This window comes from Haliotis asinina, chromosome 6 (assembly GCF_037392515.1).
Source record: "Haliotis asinina isolate JCU_RB_2024 chromosome 6, JCU_Hal_asi_v2, whole genome shotgun sequence".
In the NCBI taxonomy this organism is placed as follows: Eukaryota; Metazoa; Mollusca; class Gastropoda; order Lepetellida; family Haliotidae; genus Haliotis; species Haliotis asinina.
The window spans coordinates 38446020-38472705 of record NC_090285.1 but is presented as its reverse complement, the minus strand read 5'-3'; the positions used below and the strand labels follow the sequence as shown (position 1 = coordinate 38472705).

At 40.6% G+C, this 26686-nt stretch overlaps 2 protein-coding genes across 2 annotated transcripts; both read left to right on the top strand.

Moving 5' to 3' along the window:
• The first annotated feature begins 10314 nt into the window (after positions 1-10314).
• On the top strand, positions 10315-19380 carry LOC137288166 (uncharacterized). Its single transcript, XM_067820584.1, has 8 exons — positions 10315-10490; positions 11534-11851; positions 12371-12703; positions 13233-13283; positions 15627-15671; positions 16017-16061; positions 17292-17385; positions 17845-19380. The coding sequence occupies exons 1-8, from the start codon at positions 10415-10417 to the stop codon at positions 19031-19033; spliced, it is 2151 nt and encodes a 716-aa protein (XP_067676685.1). The 5' UTR covers positions 10315-10414; the 3' UTR covers positions 19034-19380.
• Positions 19381-22307: 2927 nt separating this feature from the next.
• Positions 22308-26080, top strand: LOC137287052 (uncharacterized). The gene is made up of 3 exons (XM_067819164.1): positions 22308-22869; positions 23562-23643; positions 24133-26080. The coding sequence occupies exons 1-3, from the start codon at positions 22830-22832 to the stop codon at positions 25172-25174; spliced, it is 1164 nt and encodes a 387-aa protein (XP_067675265.1). The 5' UTR covers positions 22308-22829; the 3' UTR covers positions 25175-26080.
• The last annotated feature ends 606 nt before the right edge of the window (positions 26081-26686 follow it).

The window sequence follows — 26686 nt, the reverse complement described above, 5'->3', positions numbered from 1 at the left end:
CGCTACAGAAGAATGGCATATATAACATATTCACTACCCTTTACTTTTTAGTCACACGCAAGATGCATGAAATGACTGGTGTCTGTATAATCATCCATTGTAGGCTGTTGACAAAATTGAGGACATTGGTTAGAATGTTGTATGGAATATTGCGTTAACTTAAGTTCGAAAAGTGAACAAAGTGTTGTGGTCATATTGAAAATATGGTCACGGTCACCCCTATCCACTGGTGTCTGCGTAATCCCCCAATGTAGGTTGTCACCATATTTGGAGACATTGGGTACAGCAGTTTAAGAGGCGTCGCGTTAACAAGAGTTTGAAGAGCGGTCAAAATGTCGCGGTGGCCTTGAAAGTAAGGCCAAGGACAACAAAATTGACAGTTGTCTGCACATTCCACCAATGTAAGCAGTCAACATTTGAAGACATTGGATACAACAGTTCATGAGATATCGCGTTAAAAAGAAACGGGACGTACGTACGTACGGGACGGAAGTGCGGACAGACGCTGCTGAATGCATAGTACCCCGTTCCGCGTTGCGGCGGGGAGCAAAGAGATCCTATTTAATTCCCTTCTGTCGACAGTGTGACTGCATAACTAGTGGCTGGTAAAGATGCTTCATGTGCATTGTGTGACCTTAAGCATCTTTGTGTGACGCTAGTATTTCAGGTTAGGACATGTGTGTGAAATGATTTATGCTTAAATTGGTACCTTGTGGCTCACCCTTTCAGTGATGAAAAAGGCACAAATTCCGAGATCGCAATACCGCTGGTTATGATGAAAGATTCGTACATATTAGGATTGCTAACCAAACACTACACTTTGCTTTCTCTAAATCTTGAAAATAACTATTTTTTCCAGGTCTGATACTAAGGTATAGGAAGTGTGAAAAGCAAGAGATACATGTAAAAATTTAATTATATATATATATATATATATAGTCGATGGAAACCTAAAATCAATATCAAAATATCCCACCAACTCACAACAAACTATCTTTCAAAATAATGACAGAGCTCACTCTTTGTACCGAGGGAGGAGTGCAGAGAAAGGGAAAACCAGATGTTCGCGAAGTACGTGCACACGTGTTGGCAAAGTTATTGATTCACTGACCCGTGCTGTGACGTCCCTATCTTTTCTGGCTGCCCACCTGGTTTACCCCGATCGTGATACCGTCCAGCAGTACTATGCCAGGGGAAAGGTCAATCTCTATTTTCAGATTTTGTCCGACTTCAGCACGCTTCAAATAGCTATGGAAATCCTTGCTTTCATCATTAGTAATCTTGTCAGGCATCTCTAGAGGATCATCCGATAAATAAAAATGTGCCCAAGTACACAATGAAATTCTGTCATGAAGAGCCTCCACGCTAGTCAAACGCCTGCCTCCAGAACTGATTGGCATATATAAACGATTAATTGAGGAAAAAGGGTGGTGTGCTCTGGTACTGGGCAGGATCCTTCTGGTCATGCGGTCAAGGCTCTGGATATCTTGTTTTATCTAATCAACTACTCCAAAGGAATAGGACAGGACAGGCAGAGCAAATGTTGTGGTAGTTCCAACCTTATTTCGAGCTTTTAGCTCACACCTTCAGATTTTCCTAAGCTAGATGTATAAACGTCCGGAAGTTTCCCTTGAATCTGGGCATTCTGCAGCCTGTCTCGATCTTGCGTTCCAAGATACGTGTGGGCCTAATCTTCCACAAGATGCTCAATAACTCTCCCCACCCTCTCCCCCTTCTATCTTGAGCGATCCATCATTATTTATCTTGCCACCTTTCCAATGAAGAGCAGTACATTTGTCAATTCCATAACCATGCCAATATCACTGGAAAACGACCCGACAAGGAGAAGCTGTTCTTTCAAATTGGTATCTGCATTAGAATGTCATCCATGTAAAGGTAATGAGGATGTGGTATTGGGGATCTGTGCTGTAATATTATTAGATTCTAACAGTCAAATAGTCCAAATGCGAAGTAACTCACACAATATCATATTAGCGGGATAGTTTATCTCTAACTATCACACGGTCAAGCATGTCGTGCTTTTTCCATCACAATAGATCATGTCAACACATGGAAGGATCCCTTGTATTTTATCAGTTATCATTTAATGAATATTAGTTAAATTGAATTGAATCATAAATTCTGAGAAATATGTTTTGTAGATAAATTTCATGATTGGGAAATCAGTAACTGAGAGTGTTAGTGGCTGTATCCGTAGGTGGGTTTTAAATATTGTAACATTATTGTCCTCCGGAGACGATACGTAAGTCCCAAAGTATTCAAATTCAGTTTAATCTGTCTGCTCCTTTTTTATATCGTAGAATATGTGTCATATTTATGTATGCTTAGATTTGTATAAATTGCGAACAACTGATTTATTCATTTTTAATTGAAATACTAGTATATGCTAAAGCTGTTGTTTATTGTCCTTCATAATTTACCTTTATTTTCTGTAAATTTATAAATTCACTCACTCACTAACTCACTCACATAGACATGTTGACACTTGACACGGAACACGGCACCCGGGTCTTCAACGTCAGGAGCTACTCTTTATCCCCTGAAACTTTGTGCGAGAGTATGTAATCCAAGGGGTACAACTGTTCCAGCACTCGAATGATTAGTGACTAAAGGAAAGTCAAATATCCTACTGTAGAAAAATACCACATAAATTGAAGTACGAGAGGAGGTACAGTTTATAGCTTTCGGTTAACTTTTTTCCTCTTGCTTTTTCTTTGTTTTTATTTTTCATTTATTCTTTTTGACATGAATCCTGATGTTAATGCCATGTTGCCCAGCGCTGTAAAGGAGGAGTGAGTTAATATTTAACGTCACTTCGGCAATATTTAAGTCATATCGTGGCTGTAAAGGACATCTGTATCTATGAAATATAATAATATGCATGATTTCTACAAACTGCACTCGTACCACTGTGCTGAAATACTTAAACATTTGTACTAATACATAGTATGGTAATGGTACACATTAAAAATGATACATCATACGTGTGTATCATGAGTACCGCCTCGAAGGCTAAGCGGACAGTGTCTGCCTTTAAAGGTCTGTGGTTCGGTTGTAAACTTTGTCACATCAAAAGGTTTGGTTGTCAAAAGATGTACTTTTTTTCGTCCTGTCTGGTCAATTAAGGATATGGGTGAAACATTTGTTAGCTCAGTCTGAACAATGTTGGGTGGAGTTAAGCAGCATACTGAATCCTAGGACTTTGTATAGAAGGCTAGTATTAGTCCTGACTGCAAACACTTGTGCATCCACAGTTTCATACATGACATGTGCAACTATTTCGAGAGCGATAAATCATGTTTAACCACCAAACCTCTGTCGCGTGTTTATAAAATACGTTCAAAACTAAAACTCGAGAAAACGCAAGTGAGACTGATTCAAGGGAAACAGCTCATTTATACTCATTGTAGCACACAATCCCATAAGTGCCGTGCTTGAGAAAAACGATATATTTTCCCTTGCTGCAACATTGTGTCCCAAAATCCTAAACGATTCAGCCCAAAGGGCTGTGGAGTACGTTTAACTTATCAGACAAATATGAGACATAAGAAATCCAAACACATATATCGTCCAGTAGAAGGATTAAACTAACTTATAGAGAGGAGATGTTGACTGTGTTTCATTTAAATATTCAAACCTCTCATGTTAAAATTCCCCATTCTTTATGACATATCGTAAACATACCTTTCTTAAAAGACACTAGAACACTATATTTTTACAGTCGACCAACATGTACGTGTAAATATACGTACGGGTAGTTTTTTACTCTATGATTTTTTTCCAATAAATGCATTCTAGAAATGTGTCATCAGGATATGACATCTAGGTCTTTCTTAAGTAACTGTTTCCAGTGATGAATATAAGATTTAAGTAATCTAACAATAATTACAAAACATATGCTGTGGAATAAAAACTGGACTATATTCTTCCAGGCTGAGAGAACTTGCAACAGGAAATCGGTAGGCCAACATGCGGTTACTCACAAAAGGGAGCTAATCATTTTCCCCAGGCCATAAGTATAAGAATATATATTGTGAATATAAAGCATAAGAATATATATTATGAATATAAAGCATAAGAATATATATTGTGAATTATTATTGTAATTATCATAAGGTGGAGGTTCAAGAATACTTTTGACTCAATATGGAAAAAGGAGGAAACCGTTTTATGTGAAGAAAATATGGCTGCACCGCCTATGACAGTCAAAACCAACAAACAAGAAAGAGTTAAGTTATTATGACATCTAGCTCTTTCTTAAATAACTGCTCCCATTGGTGAATATAAGAACCAAACAGCAGATATTGGTAGGTACAGTGTACTCACTGTCGTTGACCACACTGGCTTTACACTTTACTCCATTTCCTTGCCCTCATGACCTGACTATGGAGTGAATATGCATAAGCGGTAAAAACATGTCACTGTGTTGAATATCGCCATACATATTTTTGGTGTGGTTCTTTCGCCTGAATTAGTGTATGAGTTTAGCTTAACACTAGTGGATCAGACAGTGTTGTTACATATGTAGAACCGGTAATGTTAGACGGGAAGCCGTGTATTTACACATATCCAACGCAGACTACAGTGTTACATGAGCTTCGGATTCTAACTTGTATTCTTAGTTATCATACTAGGTGACGCTACCGGCCTCGGATTCTATCTTGTATTCTTATTTACCATACTATGTAAAAGCGATTAGGTGACGTTACCAGCCTCTGCATACACGGATGCTGTTACTCAGGCACTTCCCACACACCTGATCCCGTAAGTCTGTACCTGGTACACATAAAGTATCTGCTATCTCATTGCAGTATTAACAAGTGTTTGCCACTGACATGGCAAAGTCCTCCACCGCTACAGAAGAATGGCATATATAACATATTCACTACCCTTTACTTTTTAGTCACACGCAAGATGCATGAAATGACTGGTGTCTGTATAATCATCCATTGTAGGCTGTTGACAAAATTGAGGACATTGGTTAGAATGTTGTATGGAATATTGCGTTAACTTAAGTTCGAAAAGTGAACAAAGTGTTGTGGTCATATTGAAAATATGGTCACGGTCACCCCTATCCACTGGTGTCTGCGTAATCCCCCAATGTAGGTTGTCACCATATTTGGAGACATTGGGTACAGCAGTTTAAGAGGCATCGCGTTAACAAGAGTTTGAAGAGCGGTCAAAATGTCGCGGTGGCCTTGAAAGTAAGGCCAAGGACAACAAAATTGACAGTTGTCTGCACATTCCACCAATGTAAGCAGTCAACATTTGAAGACATTGGATACAACAGTTCATGAGATATCGCGTTAAAAAGAAACGGGACGTACGTACGTACGGGACGGAAGTGCGGACAGACGCTGCTGAATGCATAGTACCCCGTTCCGCGTTGCGGCGGGGAGCAAAAAGATCCTATTTAATTCCCTTCTATCGACAGTGTGACTGCATAACTAGTGGCTGGTAAAGATGCTTCATGTGCATTGTGTGACCTTAAGCATCTTTGTGTGACGCTAGTATTTCAGGTTAGGACATGTGTGTGAAATGATTTATGCTTAAATTGGTACCTTGTGGCTCACCCTTTCAGTGATGAAAAAGGCACAAATTCCGAGATCGCAATACCGCTGGTTATGATGAAAGATTCGTACATATTAGGATTGCTAACCAAACACTACACTTTGCTTTCTCTAAATCTTGAAAATAACTATTTTTTCCAGGTCTGATACTAAGGTATAGGAAGTGTGAAAAGCAAGAGATACATGTATTTTCTTGATTGGAATGTATCAGGGTAGCTACGATCTATTTTCAAAAGAAATGGGTAATAACGTCAAAAATAGACAATTAATGACAGTATATTACATATTTGACTCTTGCATGTTTACATATGCATATTTCTTTCTTTTTGAAAAGCATAGTCCTCCTGAGGAGGTACGTAAGTCAAAAATGAAAATTCACATTTTTTTCTTCAGGGCAATATAAAAGAACACGAGATGGTAAGATGGTTAAATTATTATTATTTCATTGCTGAGATCTGTGTGATGTACTCGATACACTGACAGTGCCAAAATCAGTTCCATTAGGCTACACCGCCGTTCCAAAACATGGGTAGGCAGAATGTCAAGTCACAAAAATAAAAATTCTAAATTTCTCAGTTCAATATTGTGTATGGCCGTCCCGCGCATTCACCACTGCCAAAAACCGTCTCCTCGTCGACTGCCTGATGCTTGTGAACACTTGGTTGGGGATTCTGTGCCATTGCTCTTGCAAGGCAGCACCAAGTTCCTGCAAATTCTGGGGTTAATACCTAAGCCCACCAAGCCTCCTCCCAAGTGCATTCCAAACGTCTATTGGATTAAGGTCAGGGGACCCATGACGTTGATTTCGTTGAAGGAAATTTCGCGTTATGCAGTCGAGCATTTTCATGCTGGAACTGTAGGCCTGGCCCATGAGCTGTCATGGAAGGAACGAGTTCAGGGTTGAGCACCTGGTCGCAGTAAGCAGCAGCTGTAAGGTTTCCACGGATGTCGGGAACGATTGTTCCCACAGAAAGCACCCCACCCCACAACTTCCGCCCCGAGTCTGTCGACTTCCTGTAGACAACATTTGGCATACCGTTCACGATGTCGTCTCCAAAATCTATGCCTGCCGTCCTCGAATCTGAGGGTAAACCTGGATTCATCGCCAAAGACGACTCGATTCCAGTCTCTCTGGCTCCATCAGAGGTGACTTCGGGCCCACAGCAGACGTTGACGTTGGTGAAACGGCTTCAATATTGGCCCACGATATGGACGTCGAGAATGGTAGTCCTCTAAACATCTCAGCCCTGGTTCGTGTAGCCGGCAGAAATCTGTCACGTAGGTGGCGTAAGCCGATTTGACGGTCTTCTGCACGTGACTTCACACGTGGACGATCTGACCTTGGGCGATCAGAGGTGGTGCCAGTTTGTTGTAGACGATCTCGCAAGTCTTACGACGGCTGCATCCCATTGCTCTTGCTACGTCAATAACTGATCTACACGCTTGCATCATGCCAACTGCACGTTCACGTTGCACATTTGACAATCGTGGCATTTCAAGTACCGTTAGAGCTGTGGTTTCAAATTATTGAGGCCAATGCAAACACGTGCAAATGAAGAAAACGTCGATGCGAAGATCACGTGATTGACTACACGTGCAAAACCTGATTTGGCACTAACGTCATTTGCACGACGAATGGATGGGTTTGAGTGGGTTGGCCTCGGAAGAGTCGAGAAATTGTTCATTACTTAAAAAAATACATTTTGTGAAGTTTCTGTTTTGAATCAGATCTACACTCGGAATAACGGTTGTTTACAAACAAATGTTTCATTCTTCATTTACTGTATTGCGCTTGTATCGAGCCGCAAATAATCGATCCCAACAGCTTCGCATTGGTGTTTGGTTGAAGGCATTAACTTATACACCTGTATATAGCCTAGTGATTCGTTTGTCACACTGAAGATCCGGTGTCGATCCCCCACATGGATACAATGTGTGAAGCCCATTTGAAATCGAAAGAACATGACATCACTTTATAAGTGAAATTCCACCTGGTTATTCTTTTCGGGATGATTTGATCAGGGCAGCCTCAAAGAAACAGGCGAATCTAAAATGCACTCGCAAGAACGCACGTATTGTTATTCTACCAAGGATTACAAATCGGGCAGTCTGGAACCTGTGATAGATACTTCAACATACAGCAGTGACTATGATCACATCCGTGGTAACACAACTGCTCGGGCCACTGTAACACTGCTATGGCTGTAACAGTTTATCTAGCCCCACTGATGTCTATGATAACATTCTCGAGAAGACATCTCCTCATGTCTCCTCTAACGGTGGCAACCCATCTAACCAAACCAATGTCTGTGATCACAACCATGGCAACAAAACTCTTCAGGTCATTTTCAGTAATCATGATTGTCAGAATCAATCTATCCACAGCAATCTCTGTGATCACATGAGTCAGAAGACATCTCCTCGTGTAACTGTGTCTCACTGTGGCAATCCATCTAGCAGGAAACATAGTCTGTGATCACATCCGTCGAGGCAGAACTGCTCAAGCCACTGCTAGTGTTTATGAGTGTAACAGTCCGCCTAGCCACAAAAATCACAATGATCACATCACTGAGACGACATCTCCCAATGTAACTGTAACTGATCCTGATTACGGAAACCCATCTATCAAAACAGTATATATGTTCACAAGAGCTCAGGCCACTGCTTGGGAGTATACATGTTACAACCTATGTAAGCACACCAATGGCTATAATCTATCAATCAGTCTTTACTGAAGGGTATGATCAGAATTTCCTCATGTAATTGTATCGTTTCAGAACAACCTATCTACCCACTCCTGTGTATATGATCACATCCAATGTCTATGATCACTAACATGAGAGGACAGCTCCTCGTGCAACTGTATCTGGCCATTACAACCCACCTAACCATTCCAGTGTATATGATCACATTGGTGTGACCCGCCAGGCCACAACATTGACATGCAGCTGGTACGCCCAACACTTCGAGATACCCAAAGGGAAGATACAGGTTATGACCACGTTAGAATAAACTCCTGCTATGGATTATACTAATGATGCATATAGACAGGGCATCTGCATCTGGGAATTAGAGGAACTCGCAAAAAGATGATGGCATTCCAAACACATCGGGAGGAACGTATCCGTTTTACAAAAGCAGTATACTGTACCAGGATACAGATGTCCATGGCAGACAAGAAGCAAAATGATTAAGATTGTGTTTCCTTGTTGAAATATGCCCAATGTGCATTGTTCGGTGTATTTCTGTTTGTTTAGGTTACACAAACACAAGCCTGATCATTGTGCGTAATGCATGAGACTGCAGCGCTGGGGAGGCGCCACATTCTCCCTAAACGCCTCTGTTGGTGCTTTCACGATATGGCTGCAATATTGCCGATATGATGATAAATACTCACTTACTCACACGCTCTCTTGGTGCATCAAGGTAGAGGTCCAAACGAAGGGTTCTAATGAAATATTGCCAGCCTAACATAGCCTTCATATCCTGGACACGCCTTTTCTGCATTCATATTTTAATCAGTAAATGTTAAATAGCATCATCGCTATAACATTACTAACTATATTATACAAGTCATGGCCCTAACATGGGTACAATGTGTGAAACCCATTTCTGGTGTTCACCGCCGTGATATTGCTGGAATATTGCTAAAACCGGAGTAAACCTATACGTAGTCACTCGTTATAAATCGTTTCCACTTGAGATGGAAAATGTGTTAAACATTACTAATACCATAACTAAGTATTTATTTTTTAATAAAGATAAAAAAAAAATACATTTTGGCATATGTCAGTTACATAAATTAAGTAAGGAAGTTTAGATATTATATCACAAGTTTCCATAAATACTGGAACACCATGACGATGTAGTGAGGGAGTCATGTCCTGACCCACCGGATGTATTTACAGATATCAACACGAAAGCCTGTTGCGTGATGATAGACTAAACGAGTGACACATTATTCCTCTGTGTCGTGTTCAAGTTGTCCTGTTGATATTGTAGATATTGTCATCTCTTAGTTTTTCGCTCTAAATTAGGACAACATTGGTTTGTTCTGGAATTGGTTGCGTGCTGATTCTGCTTTTGAACTGATTCTGTACATCCTATTCCGTGTGTAATAGGGTAAATCGTGTTGACAGGTTAACTGTTAATCATTTCCGACACGCCTATTTCTGTGCTCACAATAATATCTGCTATAGTTATAGTCGAATGTACGAAACTGAGGTAGTTTAGACTTTGACGCAGTAAGGATGGGTAACATGGCAGAGAACGTATTTGTTATGATAAAAGCGACGTTTCGGTGTAGGTTCTAACACGGTGTAGGATCAATTTGCTTTGATCAATGGAAGGCAAGCCATGGGACGACAGTCACGGAAGCGACGCATACGTAACTTCTGGCTGCAGTATCACACAATTTTTTTTCTTTGGTTGTTGTTGAACGCAGCAACTCTTCATGACTACAGTCTGCAAAATACAGGATTAAACATCATGTGTTCAAAATCATAAACATCAATCTACACAGTTTGGCTATGATGCCATGTGTGAACCAAATAAGCGAGCCTGGCCACCTGATCCGGTTAGACGCCTCTTACGACAAGCATGCATTGTTGAAGACAACAATTCTAACCCGGATAGATGTGGATCTTACGCACAGGAGGCCGTATATGGGATATGATTACTCTGATTACAATTTATTCATGTCACCAAACTAAGCAGACTCGCCACAGCAAAACTTCTACTTCCTTGTTAGCACCATCTGTATATCCTAGTATCACATGTGCTTGTACATGTATGTGAATGTATAACGGTCGAGAGCTATACTCATGTCAGCCACAACTTTCATCTCCTGGCGTGTGATATACCTGGCAGGGTGTCTTCTCCAGGGTGCCGTACTTATGGGTATGTTCTTCAAACTACGTATCTAACACAATATTAGCAGTGTTTATAACAGTTGCTTCAAGCCTTAACACCCTGTCCATTCATTTACGTTTACTACAGCCTCAGTACTCTTATTGTTATTGCAAGTAAGAATATGTTGACCTATGTTTGAAATTGTAGATAATGTGTGTGTGTGTGTGTGTGTGTGTGTGTGTGTGTGTGTGTGTGTGATGGGGGTGGGGGTGGGGGTGGGGGAGCTTGGGTTATTTTAAATAGCATTGCAATGTTGAGATGTGGACTTAAATCGTTCTTGAGTGTTACATGTTTATCGGTTTGCATTCACGAGTGAACTGGGTTGAGTATCATTGGGGGTTCGAACCTACACTCTAAAAGTCAGAGATCGAACACCTCAACCACCGTGGCGTCCACAAAACGGAATGTCGGGCAACTGATAGTCCAGATCACGATATTTATGTATTCCCCTGGCAGATGTAAATCGTCACGGCTCCAACTACCGGAAAGTATGAATGCAGAGTACTAGTTATTGTCAGTCAAATAGTCAGTCCACACGAGGACGGAATTTTAAGGAATTGCCTGTCCCAAAACTGATATAGTGTAGATGTTCTATGCCTTACTTGGAATGTCTTTCGCTAGCTATTGTCAGTCAAATAGTCAGTCCACAAGAGGAAGGAATTTTATAAAAAATTGCCTGTCCCTAAACTGATAGTTATTCAAGTCAAAACCGATGTATAGTAAAGTCACGGATGTAAAAATCTGATGACATGGACATGTTTTGATTTTGTTTTGATATGAATGAGTTCCATTTTAACAGAGGCGAATTTGGGCATCACGATAATTTAATAATTAGTTTGCACTGGCATTTAGTCACATCATGTCAATCTAAAGTTATACTTGCCCTACCCTTACTTGCAACTGAAATGTGTTTGTAATTTCCACAAACCTGAACTAATGTCACAAGACTAACTCACTCAGTATAAGCCTAACGCGCTGTATTGAATACTGTTTTAGAAACCTACTAAATGACAAAATATTTCTCCATGTAGATATTCGGATGAGTAAAGCGTGTTATGGGGCTGCTGGGCTTAACTGCACCAAGCACAGCATCAGTTGCATGCGCTCCCAGAAGATCGCCATCGTTGACGCCTACTTCACCTTCAATAGACAGTGTAGTGCAGGCATCAGTCACTGCCAAGAAGTAAATCCCGATAATGTGACAGTAAGCAGGAGAAAGGAGAACTTCAACACTACCGAGCTCATCTCCCTCTACGACAACTGTTCTACAGAGAGCCAGTGTGGGTATCAGGCTCCTCGGGGGAGTGTAGGAGCTATATTCTCCGTTGTCAAATATCGGTGCATTGATGGTATGTGTGTTTTCAGAAACACTTAAATTTACGATTACGATTACATTAGATAATGAAATAATACTGTAGTTTAACAGTGCATAGATGACCTCCCTCTTCATGTAACAATTTACATGACTACATTGTTAAATTCACCAGCAGTATCGGAATAAAAAACCTGATACTTATCTGTTGTATCAGGTGTAATAATTATTTCGGAAGGTGATGGCTAAATAATCATCAAAATCGTAAAACAAAATAATTATCCATGGCCCAAAACGGATCAGTTTGTACATATTCATGATAAATATTTACGGAACACGTTGTGAAGACAGCGTGTGAAAAACGAAATCTGTTGCCTCAGGTCCATAGGTTATGCTTCAAGAGGCTATATTGTCAGTAGGATTATATGTTTTCATCAAGAAATGACGACCAGTTATGTTTTGAAAAATGTTAACAGAATAGAAATAAAATTTTACAAATCCATACAAAACAGTTTGTGAAGATTGAAGTCATTCCCAGAACATTCCTCTGTTACAGGAAATTCAATTATACCCATCGCTGAAGCCTCAGGATGGAGTGCATCTGAAACATCTATTATGCGCAAGCATACAGTAAGCAGGAACAATCGCACGTATACATGTGAAATTCAGTCACAGATGCCTATAAATATAACCGCTCTTGATATGCGTCTTGGAGATGGGAATGACCCTACAAGATGTTCCCTACTGACAATTAGTGGGAAACCATACACCTGCGTCGACGTGATTGAGCCATACAAACAGCTCAAAACTATTCAATCACCTGGACAGTTATTCATTACACTTCAAGTTAAGGAAGATCCACGGTCGGTTGTATGGCTTGGAATCACTTGTAAGTATACAGTCTTTAAATGTGCAAAATCATTGCGAAAGTATAAGTTGGTGACTGTCTTCAGAAACGAATTCCGTTAGGTGCAGGGATGAGAATTGTGTGAGGATTATATGAATTAATCTCCGAAAATATCAGTGATGACACCAGGTGCTCGCTATAAGGGTAAGCATTTCCTGTCCCATCGGTTGCACCTGACATTCACAAATATTTGCGCATTAATGGATGTATTCCTTGTCTTACAGAATAAAGCAGCACTACCTCATTGATATGAACGCTAATGCAAAACATTCATCCTCAGTATCTTAATGTGGGAAAGATTTATTATAAACAAATTTGCCAAACGATCTAGTAGTAAATTCATCCCAAGATCAAATTTGATTTTGTTCTTTAAATGCAATCGTTTGCTTCATAAAAAAAAAACGATTTTATTTTGACATGCATACCAATCCCGTGTAAAATCAGACTCAGCAAGGACATCTACAGTTAATTATGAATTGTCATTGGTTCCATGCATGCATTAATATTTCAGCCACAAGCAGCGTGTTCATCAAGTGCACTGCTACACTGATTTCACCAAGGGGTGAGTTTGGATATATATTTATTTCAAAGTGCGACAATTCAGTGTGATCATCAAAGTGTATTGTTAGGCCAAACAACTTTGTTTACATTTGATCAATTATTACTATCCCGTAGAAGATACTGCAGTGTAATATTTTTACAGCAATATTACACTAGTGTAATACCGCTATGACGTCATCGTGATTCACAGTTATGACGTCAGGCTAATGCTGCTGTCGCAGTGGTACTGGACCTTGCCTTACTCATGTAAAGATGAGAGTCCTCACACTGTAGGCAGTGAAGCCGCAGTTTCTATGAATTTATGTTGGCGAGTACTAAACAGAATACGAAACTCGCTTCCCTGAAATGCCATTTTTTATTAAACTCGTGAAAGATGTAGTATCAAACTCACTTTCGCTCGTTTGATACCACATCATTAACTCGTTTAGTCGTCGTTTACTATCGTTTAGTATCTTCTATGTGTCTCATTGTTTATGATCGATATTGTGAAATCAGACTTTGGTTTCCACGACACATATCCTGATTCATAGTCGTTGACATATTGGGGTTGAGTCCCACCTGCATCTGAGGATGAGGGTTCGAATCCCGGATGGGGCTCGACCCCAAAAAAGTACTAGAATTTTTACTTTACTAAGAAAGTGAAAACATATGTTGTAGACACTTGTATAGCGCCGATATCCAGTGAGCCAGTTCAACTGCTCAATGGCGTTGGATCATTCATTGGATGTCCATCACAACGGCGCATAGTATTTTCAATTTCAACTGCCTGGGGATCATGCAACCATATTAGGTTCACATGACACCATATTAGGTTCACATGACACCATATTAGGTTCACATGACACCATATTAGGTTCACGTTAATGATTGTACTTCATTGTTTAGGCAAGCGTCTTCTCTGATGCCATACGATTATGTTTGGTTATGTAGGGTTGTGCTGTGTTTTTAGGATTGTGTTTGATTGCGTAGGATAGTATTTTAATATGAAGGGTTGTTTAAGGTTATGCAAATATAATGCAAATATGTCTATAAAGTCTTGTGTTACAAGCCTGACACAGACATTATTTAAGGAATGTTTGATTCGGATGTATAATCCTATTTTACAGCTCTAACTCGAATGAATTGCCAAATTGAGCATCAGTGGTTTGTCACTTATATCAAGACGTGATAGCGGAAAACCAGAGAGTTTCGAAAATGATTTGTAGACGTGACCTATTTAGTGACACCCATAGCCATGTATAATGCTCTGAATTAATAATAACAAATGCGAATTTCGAACCTGCTACTCAGCAAAGAAAGTATAGGATCGTAACTCTGAATGCAACGGAATGTGTTCCTAAAAGCCTTGATTGTGAAAGCAATCATTGTGTCTTACGACAGCGACAATTCTCGAAACGTTCGTAGCCATAGAATTCTTAACTTTGGTCGTAGCCAATGTGTTAAGAATGGGCTTAAGAACTTCGTAGGGCTACGAACGTTTCGAGAATAGCTAGCCTGGTACTGTGACAGTAGCGAGTAGAACGGAGAGGGCATCCACAACAGGTAACAACATCATTGCGCATATAATAATGTCTATATCATCTAGAATTATTGACAGCTGAATTGGCAAAGGTTATAGTGCGATATGTTGTGTCTTCCTTTTAAGTCATGATGTCAGATTTTGATGAAACAGCAGGACTGTCGGTATTTCCTGTTGAGTCTATTTTTGTCAAAATAAATAGACTGGGCTGGTTTGGAAGACACTTTTAACAATATTTTGATTTTATCACCTTAAAGAGAAAGGGAGGCTTGAGGACATCTTTCCATTATTAAACTGCGGTATAAAAAACTGCCAGAGCTTAAAAGCAAGATTCCAGTTCACATTCGTTGGTTGTGCCAACGAAATCACCTTATCCCCTCAACGGGGAACTTTCTGTATTGACTTCGTATACATGCATGTAACTATCCCTATGGGACGTAAGATAATCGTACTCAAACTAGACTAACACGAACACAATAATATAAGCCCGCCAAAATGTATCTGTTAGCGATAATATATTTATTCACTTCTAGATCGATATTTAAAGGCGCTCTTGTGGAATGAGTATCCTTTGTAGTATCACGATAATCAACCAACCACGGATTCTAGATTCGAACTTCAACCTGCTACTCCGTTGAAATTAAAGGACGTTACTCTGTAAACTCTGTAGACAAGTAGTTCACTCCTCGTTACTATATTAGACAAGTAATGAACTCGTTGCACTGTAAACAATTAATGCACTCTCGTTGCTCTGTAAAGAAGTAATGAACTCCTCGTGGCCCAGTGTGTAGGAACTATCTAACGATGTCGTCACTGTTTTCACAGTCACCGTGACAGAGAGAAGCAGCACAGAGAGTCCAGGCACAACCGGTAACACTTCTGACAAACATGTTTGAGATAATCTCACAATACAAAAACGTTCATAACTTAACATTGGAGTTTTCTGATTCTTTCGACCATGTGGCTTTACAGACAAATCAATGTTTGTTTCTACTTGTAGGGGGTTTGATTGTCTAGTGTTTAAAGCGTTCGCGCGTCACACCAAGGGCCCGGGTTCGATTAACCGCATGTGAAACCCATTTTCAAAAAAGTAAATGAACGTTACGTTACTCTGTAGTCAAATAGTGCACACCTCGTTACTTTGTAAACAAGTAATGAACTCCTCGTGGCCCAGTGTGTAGGAACTATCTAACGACGTCGTCACTGTTTTCACAGTCACCGTGACAGAGAGAAGCAGCACAGAGAGTCCAGGCACAACAGGTAACACTTCTGACAAACATGTTTGAGATAATCTCACAATACAAAAACGTTCATAACTTACTATTGGAGTTTTCTGTTACTTTCGACCATGTGGCTTTACAGACAAATCAATGTTTGTTTCTACTTGTAGGGGGTTTGATTGTCTACTGTTTAAAGCGTTCGCGCGTCACACCAAGGGCCCGGGTTCGATTCATCCGCATGCGGGAAACCCATTTCTGTCCCCTGCCTTGACGTTACTGGAATATTGCTAAAAGCGAGGTAAAGCTAGCTATACCTACTGTATTGACCCAGCCATGACCGAGGAGATGGGGGTTGGATACGTATACGCCAGGTGACGTATAGAAACAGTAAACCTAAGTGACTTCCTTGTGAAGATCATCGCGTCCATGTTGCGTCGGTCAGTGTTCGTGATATTCATTACAGGACAATCAGGAATGAAATGTTTGCCTTCTTATAGCCACTGCAGTCAAAAGCGTTCTAGACAACTATGAATATAATACGTTGCTTGGGGTTGTGTTACTAATAGTAAGACAGCAGCTGAAGGGATGCTGTAAATAAACTAGGGTCCATGAAGGTGGGAAAGGTAACGTAAGTCCCTGTGGTCCGAAGAAGGTGACCTACCTTCTGTTGTGGACGATCTATATTTACAGATGGCCATCACGTAATACTGGGAATACTGCTTTCTGCTACAACTACTCACTACAATTCATTCATTCGCCTTGCAAAGGATATGTAACAAACCTGATACATTAGACATCTAATATGATAAATATGCATACATTGTACCTAAGATACAATAAACAGAAACGAATCGGTGAGGTGTCTAGTCAGAGCGTTTGATCGTCACACCCCAAACCCTGGTGAGACTCCTCACACTGGTACAGAGTGCTTAAGGCCCCTTTCTGGTGTCACCCACAGCGATATTGCTTGAATGTTGGCAACCGTAGGGTAACACTAAAACCTCACTCACACACTAAAAACAAAGGGTAGCCAAGTAGTTAAAGCATTCGCTCGTCATGAGAACACACGGGTTCGATTCCACAAGTCGGTATAAAGTTTGTAAGACCTTTTACTTGTGACACCCCACCCCATAGCCACCCAGCGATGTCGCTGGAATATTGACTAAAGCTGCATAAAACCATAACCTCACTCACTCACCAAAAACAACACAAATATACAGCAGTATCTGATAGATTTAAAGTTTATTACAAAATACTGTTTTAATTACAGACCTCACCAGGACTGGCGTTATTGCAGCTGCCGTTGTTGGAGCACTTCTATTTGCAGCAATGGTTTTTGCATTCTTCTGGTGTTGGAGAAACAGGTATATACATAGAAATGACAGATACAGTTTACTCTCCAGTTTTTCTGCTACACTTGTGATTATTAACTAAGAGTTAAGAACCAGTGCCTGCTAGAAGGCGAATAAAAACGATCCTATATATTGGTACCTCCAAAGGCACACATAGACAAAACGTCAATGTCAAAATAGGACATTAATCGTTATCTTGGTCATTGATGCTTGAAATTTAACCTGTAAATGTGCTAAAAATATCTTACCTATAATTTCTAAAACTTATCGTGAATTATGAAACACTGATGACAAAACGATATTGCGATTACAATCCTTTTTCTGGTTAGCTTGAAGTGAATGCTTATCGAAGGTTGTCCACTGATCGTCACGATGATGACGTTTAAATGAAATGTACTTCAAATATGCATTGTAATTAGATAACATTCCGTTTGGTATTTGTACCTAAAAGTCATTTTTTTTTATCCTTAGGAAAATTGATGAAAAACCCATCCCCCAGATCCCAAGGAGGACAACTCTGGATGGGAATAGAAAAACGACACACACAGCTGCGAATAGCCCACAACAGTGCAGTTATGACGAAATCGATGACTTGCGGCAACATCTTGCGAGTAATTATGATTATGCAACTTCCAATCACGTACCTGATTCAAATACATATTTCTTACTCGAAACCAAGGAATATGCAGTGATGAGCAATAACGATTCCAACCCAACAGATGAATACAACCATACTGGTCAACTATTGTCTCCCCTGTCTGGAACGTATGACACAACAGAGTCAGCAGCTAAATCAATGATGGGCAATAATGGATCCAACCCAACAGATGAATACGACCATACTGGTCAAGGATTGTCTCCCCTGTCTGGAACGTATGACACAACAGAGTCAGCAGCTAAATCAATGATGGACAATAATGGATCCAACCCAACAGATGAATACAACCATTTGGGTCAAGGAGTATCTCCCCTGTCTGGAACGTATGACACAACAGCGTCAGCAGCTAAATCAATGACGGGCAATAATGGATCCAACCCAACAGATGAATACAACCATTTGGGTCAAGGAGTATCTCCCCTGTCTGGAACGTATGACACAACAGCGTCAGCAGCTAAATCAATGATGGGCAATAATGGATCCAACCCAACAGATGAATACAACCATTTGGGTCAAGGAGTATCTCCCCTGTCTGGAACGTATGACACAACAGCGTCAGCAGCTAAATCAATGATGGGCAATAATGGATCCAACCCAACAGATGAATACAACCATTTGGGTCAAGGAGTATCCCCCCTGTCTGGAACGTATGACACAACAGCGTCAGCAGCTAAATCAATGATGGGCAATAATGGATCCAACCCAACAGATATATACAACCGTTTGGGTCAAGGAGTATCTCCCCTGTCTGGAACGTATGACACAACAGCGTCAGCAGCTAAATCAATGATGGGCAATAATGGATCCAACCCAACAGATATATACAACCATTTGGGTCAAGGATTATCTCCCCTGTCTGGAACGTATGACACAACAGCGTCAGTAGCTAAACCAATGGAGCTAGCAGGCTCCAGACCAGCTGATGCTTGGTATGATCATCTCAAACAAAAGACGCCCACTGAACACATCAGTAATACTTACGATATTACAGAAATGTATTAGAATCCTTACTAGTAACAATAATGGAAGATCCCCTCAGTTTCCTTCAAAGGCAAACATCGCTGATGTGTTTTAGTGACAATATTTTCCTTCTCCGCATGTGGTGATGCGACTGATACATTAGTAAAAATGAAAGGAGGAAACGAATTAGATATATTTGTAATATACAAAACATTATCTTGTATTATATTTGTTTTAACAATGATTATATATCTCAAAATTTATTTAAGACGTTTGTCGCCATAATACATGTTGCAGCTTTGACAACAGGTCATGCTTATTTTTTTATTGTTTTTCACATATTATATCATTGTATTCATCGTAACAATAAAGCATATATAATAAGGAAATCAATGGTATATGTATTGGTGAGTTTACAAGGTTCCAGCACATTTCCAGAGAATTTGCGTTTCTCTATACGAAATGTCGATTCCTCCAGATCAATTTGCCATGCGTATTTTATTTCCTTCCGCCAATAATATTCAGGATAACGTTCTTGTGATTTTTGTTTATTTTTTCTACAAACAAACAGACCTGAAATAAGAATGTAACGTCCGGTTGGGATGAGGGAAAGTGAAGACCTTCAAACATTTTATTAGGTGGAAAGTTTTTTCCTGAATGTATAGAACACCCTGTAAGAGATAACACTATAAATAAACAGACAGGATACCTTTGCTGCGTAAAGACGCATTCTAGTGCTGAAATCCAGTATCTTTGTACTAACTATATTTCTGATATATTGCCGAGGTGACGTTAAATGTTTACTCACTCATCATGCTATCTGCCGTATCAACGTAAGGGGACCACACATATAAGAGATAGGTTTGAAGTTTAAGATGGGATAGGGGAATTCATTAACAATCTAGCATTAATGACCCTCCATCAAGGGGGATAATAATCTATGTACTACATGACGTGATTATAAACGGTCAGCGCAGGACACAAATGATAAGCCTTTGTCTTGAAAGCTCTTGAGCTTTCATAATACTTAAAAGAGTGAATGAGTTAGCTGTATTTTATGACTAGGAGAAACGGGAATTCATGCCATGTTGTCACTGAGTGAGAGATCCAAACACCATACCACCAAGCAGGTCCATCAGTTGCTGAAGGACATAATCGAAATATATCGAACAGCCGCACTGAATTCTTTGAGAGCATTTAGAATTTCGGGCAGTAAGGAAGCACACACACTGTAGATAAAAAACTGTGAGAGAAGTTGTTCATCGGTATATTGTTATCCTTCGCAATGCGCATATTTTGACTACAATGCAATAGTCACAATGTCTCAGCTATATTAAACCCCGAAACAGGAAATACTTCGTATTGCCACCTTCCCTGTGAAACGGACCTCCTTAAAGACGCTAGAACACGAATGAAAGCGTGCGAGTTGAATACTGAAACACGACGTCATGTCTGACCCTTCCGAGAAAAAGGATTGTGTCATTTAAGAACCCCAACGCAGAAAGGCATTTAGAATTTGGAATAATATGACTGCTTGACACGTCATGATAGGTCACAGCAAATTCTTTGTTCTTTATATGACGTAAATAATGAATGCGTGTAACCTGTCTCTATCTAAGTTGTAGCTGAACTATAAAGCCAGGAAGCAAACGTGTCCATTAAATGAAAAATCTCGAAAATCTCTATAAAAGAGATCATAAGCATTACCATGACTTCAAATACATGTGAAAAAAAACAGGATTCCGATGCACTAAGCGTCCGTGACGCTGCGAACTGTCGTAACTCTAGAGTGCATCATAGGCTAAGAATATTGTATCTCTACAAAGGTTTTTCGGATTGCGACACTGGTACTGTTATATGAATCGACCCCATGAAATCAATGAGCACCCATTCACTCAAGTTACTTGAAAAAGTAATTATTCACTGTCAGACGCCGCTAAACACTGCACTTGCCATGAGGCAGCGTCCAGTCATCATCATTGTTCAGTGAACCAAATTACCCAGTTGCAGTTTGTGTGTGCACCAAGGCACGCGCGCGCACGCAGGCACACACACATACGCACGCACGCACGCACGCACGCACGCACGCACCCCCCCCCACACACACACATACATACATACATACATACATACATACATACATACATACATACATACATACATACATACATACATACATACATACATACATACATACATACATACATACATACATACATACATACATACATACATACATACATGCATACATACATACGGCTCGATTCCCGGGTCTTCCCGCCCATTTTGGTGTGATATCACATAGTGCTAAAACCAGCATTAAAGTAAACAGAAGCATAAATACAAACATAAATAGCGATTTGAATCTATGTTCGTTTGATAAGCAACTGTTATCCTAATTTTGAGATTTACATGTTCAGTTGACAAGGTTGACAAATACATGTACTCTTTTCTTTAAAGTGAAATTCACCGGTACGTTTTCACTGCCAACAGACTATATATGCGCATTGTAAACAATCATGTCACTGCCGTTTCTAACTACTATATGTAGTAGTATTTCAACATGTATCCAGTTGGCATGTGCTCATAACGTGTCCACTCATAATGCTATCAAGTGCGGCATGGGCCATTTTCCGTAGTCTTCAGCTTCTGAAATTTACAGATGTATAGATAAATAATGAAAATTCCTACATAATTTCCAGTTCTACTGACAAACTTACGTAAATATATCAATGATTAGTGTTGAGTCTCCACTTAAAAATCACGGCATTGTCAAATATGTCCACAGCGTCACATTTGTCAGTGAGTCATCATTCTCTTTGCACTTCCTTGTTGGGTTTGCTCGTGTCTGGGACCCATAAAGGTCCGGATTAGAATACTGGCCCTCAGTAGCGCATTCTTGTAAGAGGAGACTAACGGGACCGGGTGGTCAGGCTCGCTGACTTGGTTGACCTAATTGCATAGATAGATATTCATGCTGTTGATCACTTGACTGTCTGGTTCAGACTATGTACAGATAGCCGGAATATTGCTGAGTGTGGCGTAAAACTAAACTCACTCACTCTTCGTGTCTGGCGTCGTCGAAACAGACGGCAAGCCGTCGTCAACATGGCGCCTCATGGTATATTTCACGATCGATAAGTGTAGCAAACATTGCCAACAATTAAGCCTTCGAAACAAGGAAGCGGTGGAAAGGGGAAGAATGGAACATCATTGTGCAGTATTAAGATAAAAGGGTGTTAACTTCCGACCTTCCACTTAGGCGTGGTCGCTGTAACCCGTTTTTGTCAAAAACAATCTAGAATGTTTAAGTATGAGAGTATGAGTGAGCGACTGAGTGACTGAGACAGTGAGTGGGTGAGTCCGTCTGTCAGTCAATGAAGGAGTGAATGAAGGAGTTAGCAGGTGAAGGAGTGAAGAAGTCCGTGAAAGAGCGAAGAGAGAATGAATGGGTGAAAGAGTAAGTAAAGTGAAAGAGGGAGGGATGGAGGTAGGAACGATTACACGATCAAGAACCTAACATGTACTTACAGTCCAACTCATGACATCCCTATACTTGTCGAAAAACTAACTAGGCATGTGTCAGGTGAGTCACTGGTCAGTTGACTTGTTGACTGTCCTGAAACCGCATAAGTTGCAGTTATTTGGCGTTCTAACGTCGAAATCATGAGCTTTGTTTATACAAGGAAGATAAGAGAACAATTCGAAACCCGAAATAACGATAAACACTGTCCTTCCGTCTTAAAATAAGTTACAGTTTCATTACAAGCGCGTGTTTGTACGCCCTGTAGAATCCAGTGGGAGGGAGCGTATATATCGTGTAGGGGTTGTCATATTGATGATGCTCCCTCCAGAGAGAGAGACGGCTTCAAGCACAGGTAAGACGCTCTCTCTACTTCTTCGTTGTGGCACTATTTACTCAAAGACAAATCTGTATGAACATGTGATCTCGCCTGTCCTGAATAACTCCATGTTAGAACCCCGTTTTTCAGAATTCACATTAAATGAGGACCCCTCGGAAAAGTACACATTCTGGGTTGTTTGCGTTATGTTAGATGGGATGATATGGGTTGAAGACCTAAATTTTCCGATGAGAGACTCACAGCCATTGAAAAGAGGATGTGGTTTGGCCTTGCATCAATATACTTTAATATATCACATCGGCCTCTAGCCTGTGTTTATAAGTCAGAAGTACGACTGTGTTTGCCCTGATACAGATGTATCCAAACTACCCTGAAAACATTTCTGTTTCTGTTCCCCATATATCTGAACCCTTGATAGAAATGTTTCCGCCTTTCTTGCACCCGGACAACAGACGCACCGAACATGGCACATTGAGGGCATATGATGATTTGAATATTAAGAATGAATGCCTACATACGTGAATGCATGAATTAATAGATCCATGAACGATTCAGTGAACTGACTGATGGGTTTCGGTGAAACACCTATTTCTGGTGTTCTTGTTATTGCTGCAATATTGCAAAAACGACGTTAAATCACACTCACCCACTTTTATGTTATTACGTACTTAGAAACATGTTACTTGAATTCAAATTCGATGTTGCAGCTGATGCAGCCGGCCAGTGCGCCATCGCAATCGTTGCATCGTCGTTTGTTGTTTTTCTCCTGATGTACTGCGTGTGGATAAGGTACGTATCTATAGTGAGTGAGTGAATGTTGTTTGATGCCATAAGTTATCGAGTCTAGATGTTAGTAGTGTTCGACCTGGACCTCCGGGACCCCTTGTTGTGATCCAATACGCTTGCCTCATACCGTTTGAAACTAACATTGAGGTTTATCGTAAGAAATACATTTTTCAGTGGTCCCTCAGGGTCCATGGGTTGATGTACCCTCGATGTTTGCTTATGTTCCCCTGACCCTATGGGGCGGCAGAGGATCATCGTGTTCAAGGGATATAACCAAACATAGAGGATACAACAACCCATGTCCCCGACGTTCCCTGTACCCTCTATGTCTATTCATGTTCCCCTCGAACGTTGAGCTCAGGGAACATAAACGAACACAAAGGACACATCAACCCATGGCCCCCAACACTACTGTAAAATGAGATCGCATTGGCTGTCGTCGCTGAACATGATACCTTCCAAAGTGAAAATTAAAATATTCTTTCTTTTCAGAGGTCTAAAGCTCCCTCGGTGGGTGTCGAAGCGAAGGACTCGCTACAAGAATCCCGTTGCCCGATATCACAGCGATTATGGCGTTGAGTTTGACCTTGATGACGCTTACGCCTATGCAATCGTGGATGACCAAGACATAAGTAAAGAACCTACTCAGGAAAGAGCAAGCTGTTATGACCAAATAGGTGGCGCTTTGGGCATAGATGAAGCGACGTCAATGAGATGTCAGCCTAACGCCTCGTTGAATACTAGTATTGAAAGTACAGAGTACAGCTACAACCATCTGAACCACAAACCCAAGCCAAAAGTCCTCAACCATCAATATGACGTAGTCATTCCCCATGGACTAGAAGCTCTGCCACCTTTAACGCCAACAACTTCTCCGTACCACGGCCCATCTATGGTCCAAACGTTGGTAAAAACTGACGTTGGGAAGACAGGGGTTTATGCAGTAGCCACGGATCCTAATAGCGCCATGCAGCTATCAGAATCTGTTGTGAAGGACGACAGCAGGGATTATGAAACATTCAGTTCTGACAGTGACGAAAACATGTGTATTAACAATGTTCGGGTCAGTTCAAATGTTGGTGGAGAGATAGGTCAGGGTGGAGATGAACCTGTATACGCATTAGGCACCGTCATGACTAGGCCTGACAGCACGTCTCAGATATACGACATCCCGATAATGCCTGTTTCTAAAATTGGAGCGTCGGAGCAGAAAGTAAAGGCGGTTCTACAAAAATGTTTAAGTTATCCGGAAACCGTGGTGGAAACCCAAAATGCTCAACAAGTGTACTCAATGGCTACTGTTACTGGACCTGTCTGTGGAACTAATGACAATACCAACAGCCGTGAAACACGAGACAAAGAGGAGCCTAAACCCGCCAAGGTGAAACCACCTATCAAGAAGAGGCAACATGTAATGGTGAAAACACCAACCAGGTCTGTTCAGGCATTGGCAACGTTCTATGACACGCAGCTAGATGTTTGTTCACCTGAGAAGAAGCCTCGTAGTAAAAGCTCAGATATGATATCTGAATGATTGAACGTGTGAGTAGGTTAGTTTAACCTCTCTTCCAACATTCTTACAGTTTTATCAGCTCAAAATGTGAGAACTGCTCTAGTGTGAGCTATCCAGATGTCCCAGATGTTTACCACTATGAGGAAGCCCATGGTCCTGACATATCGAAAACCACAACTGGAACACAAGGGGTAGGTTTCTTGTGTGTTGAGTTTGGACTCAACCACTTTGTTGAAAACCAGACAAGCAGCTGACTAGCAAGGCGTGGCAGCAAATGTTGTTCATTTGCTCAGACCAGGGTGTCTGAGAAAGACTTCAAGCAAAACAACTTAGACTGAAGGACCTGGAGGCTCATATGCCTTTATTCTGTTATTCACGTGTATCCCTTGTCACGGTGGAATCACCATCAGGGCCCTATTCCCCAAAGCGAGCGTAAAGCTAAGACGATAGTAGCTCCTATGCTATAACATAGACTTGTGACAGTCGTATCGTTACCGTAGTTAGGAGGAGCCCGCCACTGGTGTAGAGTCTGCACTAATTCTGGATTTTCACCATTTTGATGCTAAGACGCCATGATAAACGTTATTCTGCTGAGTGTAATGAAGCTGACGTACTCGCGACTCATTCTCGTTGTGTATGTAGAATTTTGTTTTTCAAGCAGGAAGTGTGGTCTAACATTCTAAAGAGTTAATTGGTAGTAGTACTGGATTATAATGATTATGCCGGATCGTATTATTCTCGTTTCATGCATTTACCATATTTAAAAACATCGGAGTCTGCATCATCTGTTTGTAATAGATTAGCAAAAGCGAGGGATGGCACATTTTCCCGCCTTATATTTTTCAACTTAGAGTCTGCACAGGGTAATTTACAATGTTTTTAGAAATTAAAATATTTTCTCGCCACTTTTGAGAAAATACAACTTTCTGTGTGTCTTTTTTTTTTGTAAATCAAACCTAACAGTACTTCAGAAGGCCAACACCTATTTTTCGCACAGTGAAAATCATAAGGTGACAAATACTTTAAATCACTAGAATCCGAACTGAAACACTTGAATACGCATACGCCGAGTGTGTTGGGTAGACAATAAGGAAATAAAAACATGCCGTAGTGGTATGAATCTTATTGGATGGGTATTGACGCAGATGCGTGAACCCATTAAGATCCTAGTTAGAATTTATCTGCAGTAACCCATAGTAAGAGGCGACTAACCGGATCGAGGATCCAGACTCGTTGACTTGATTGACACGTCAACGAATCCCAATTAATTGCGTAGAACGATGCTCAAGATGTCGATCACTGGACTATCTGGTGCAGATTCGATTATTTACAGACCCCGCCATATAGCTGGAATATTTCTCAGAGCGGCGTAAAACTAAATTGACCGGGGGGGGGGGGGGGGGGGGGTGTGTGGTGATGATCATGGCCAACACGCATTGAACATTTATCCTTGTCTATTAGCCCATTGAACACTATCATTCGTCAAATACATGCATGCATGTAGGAAATGACACCATGTATTATATTCTCGCC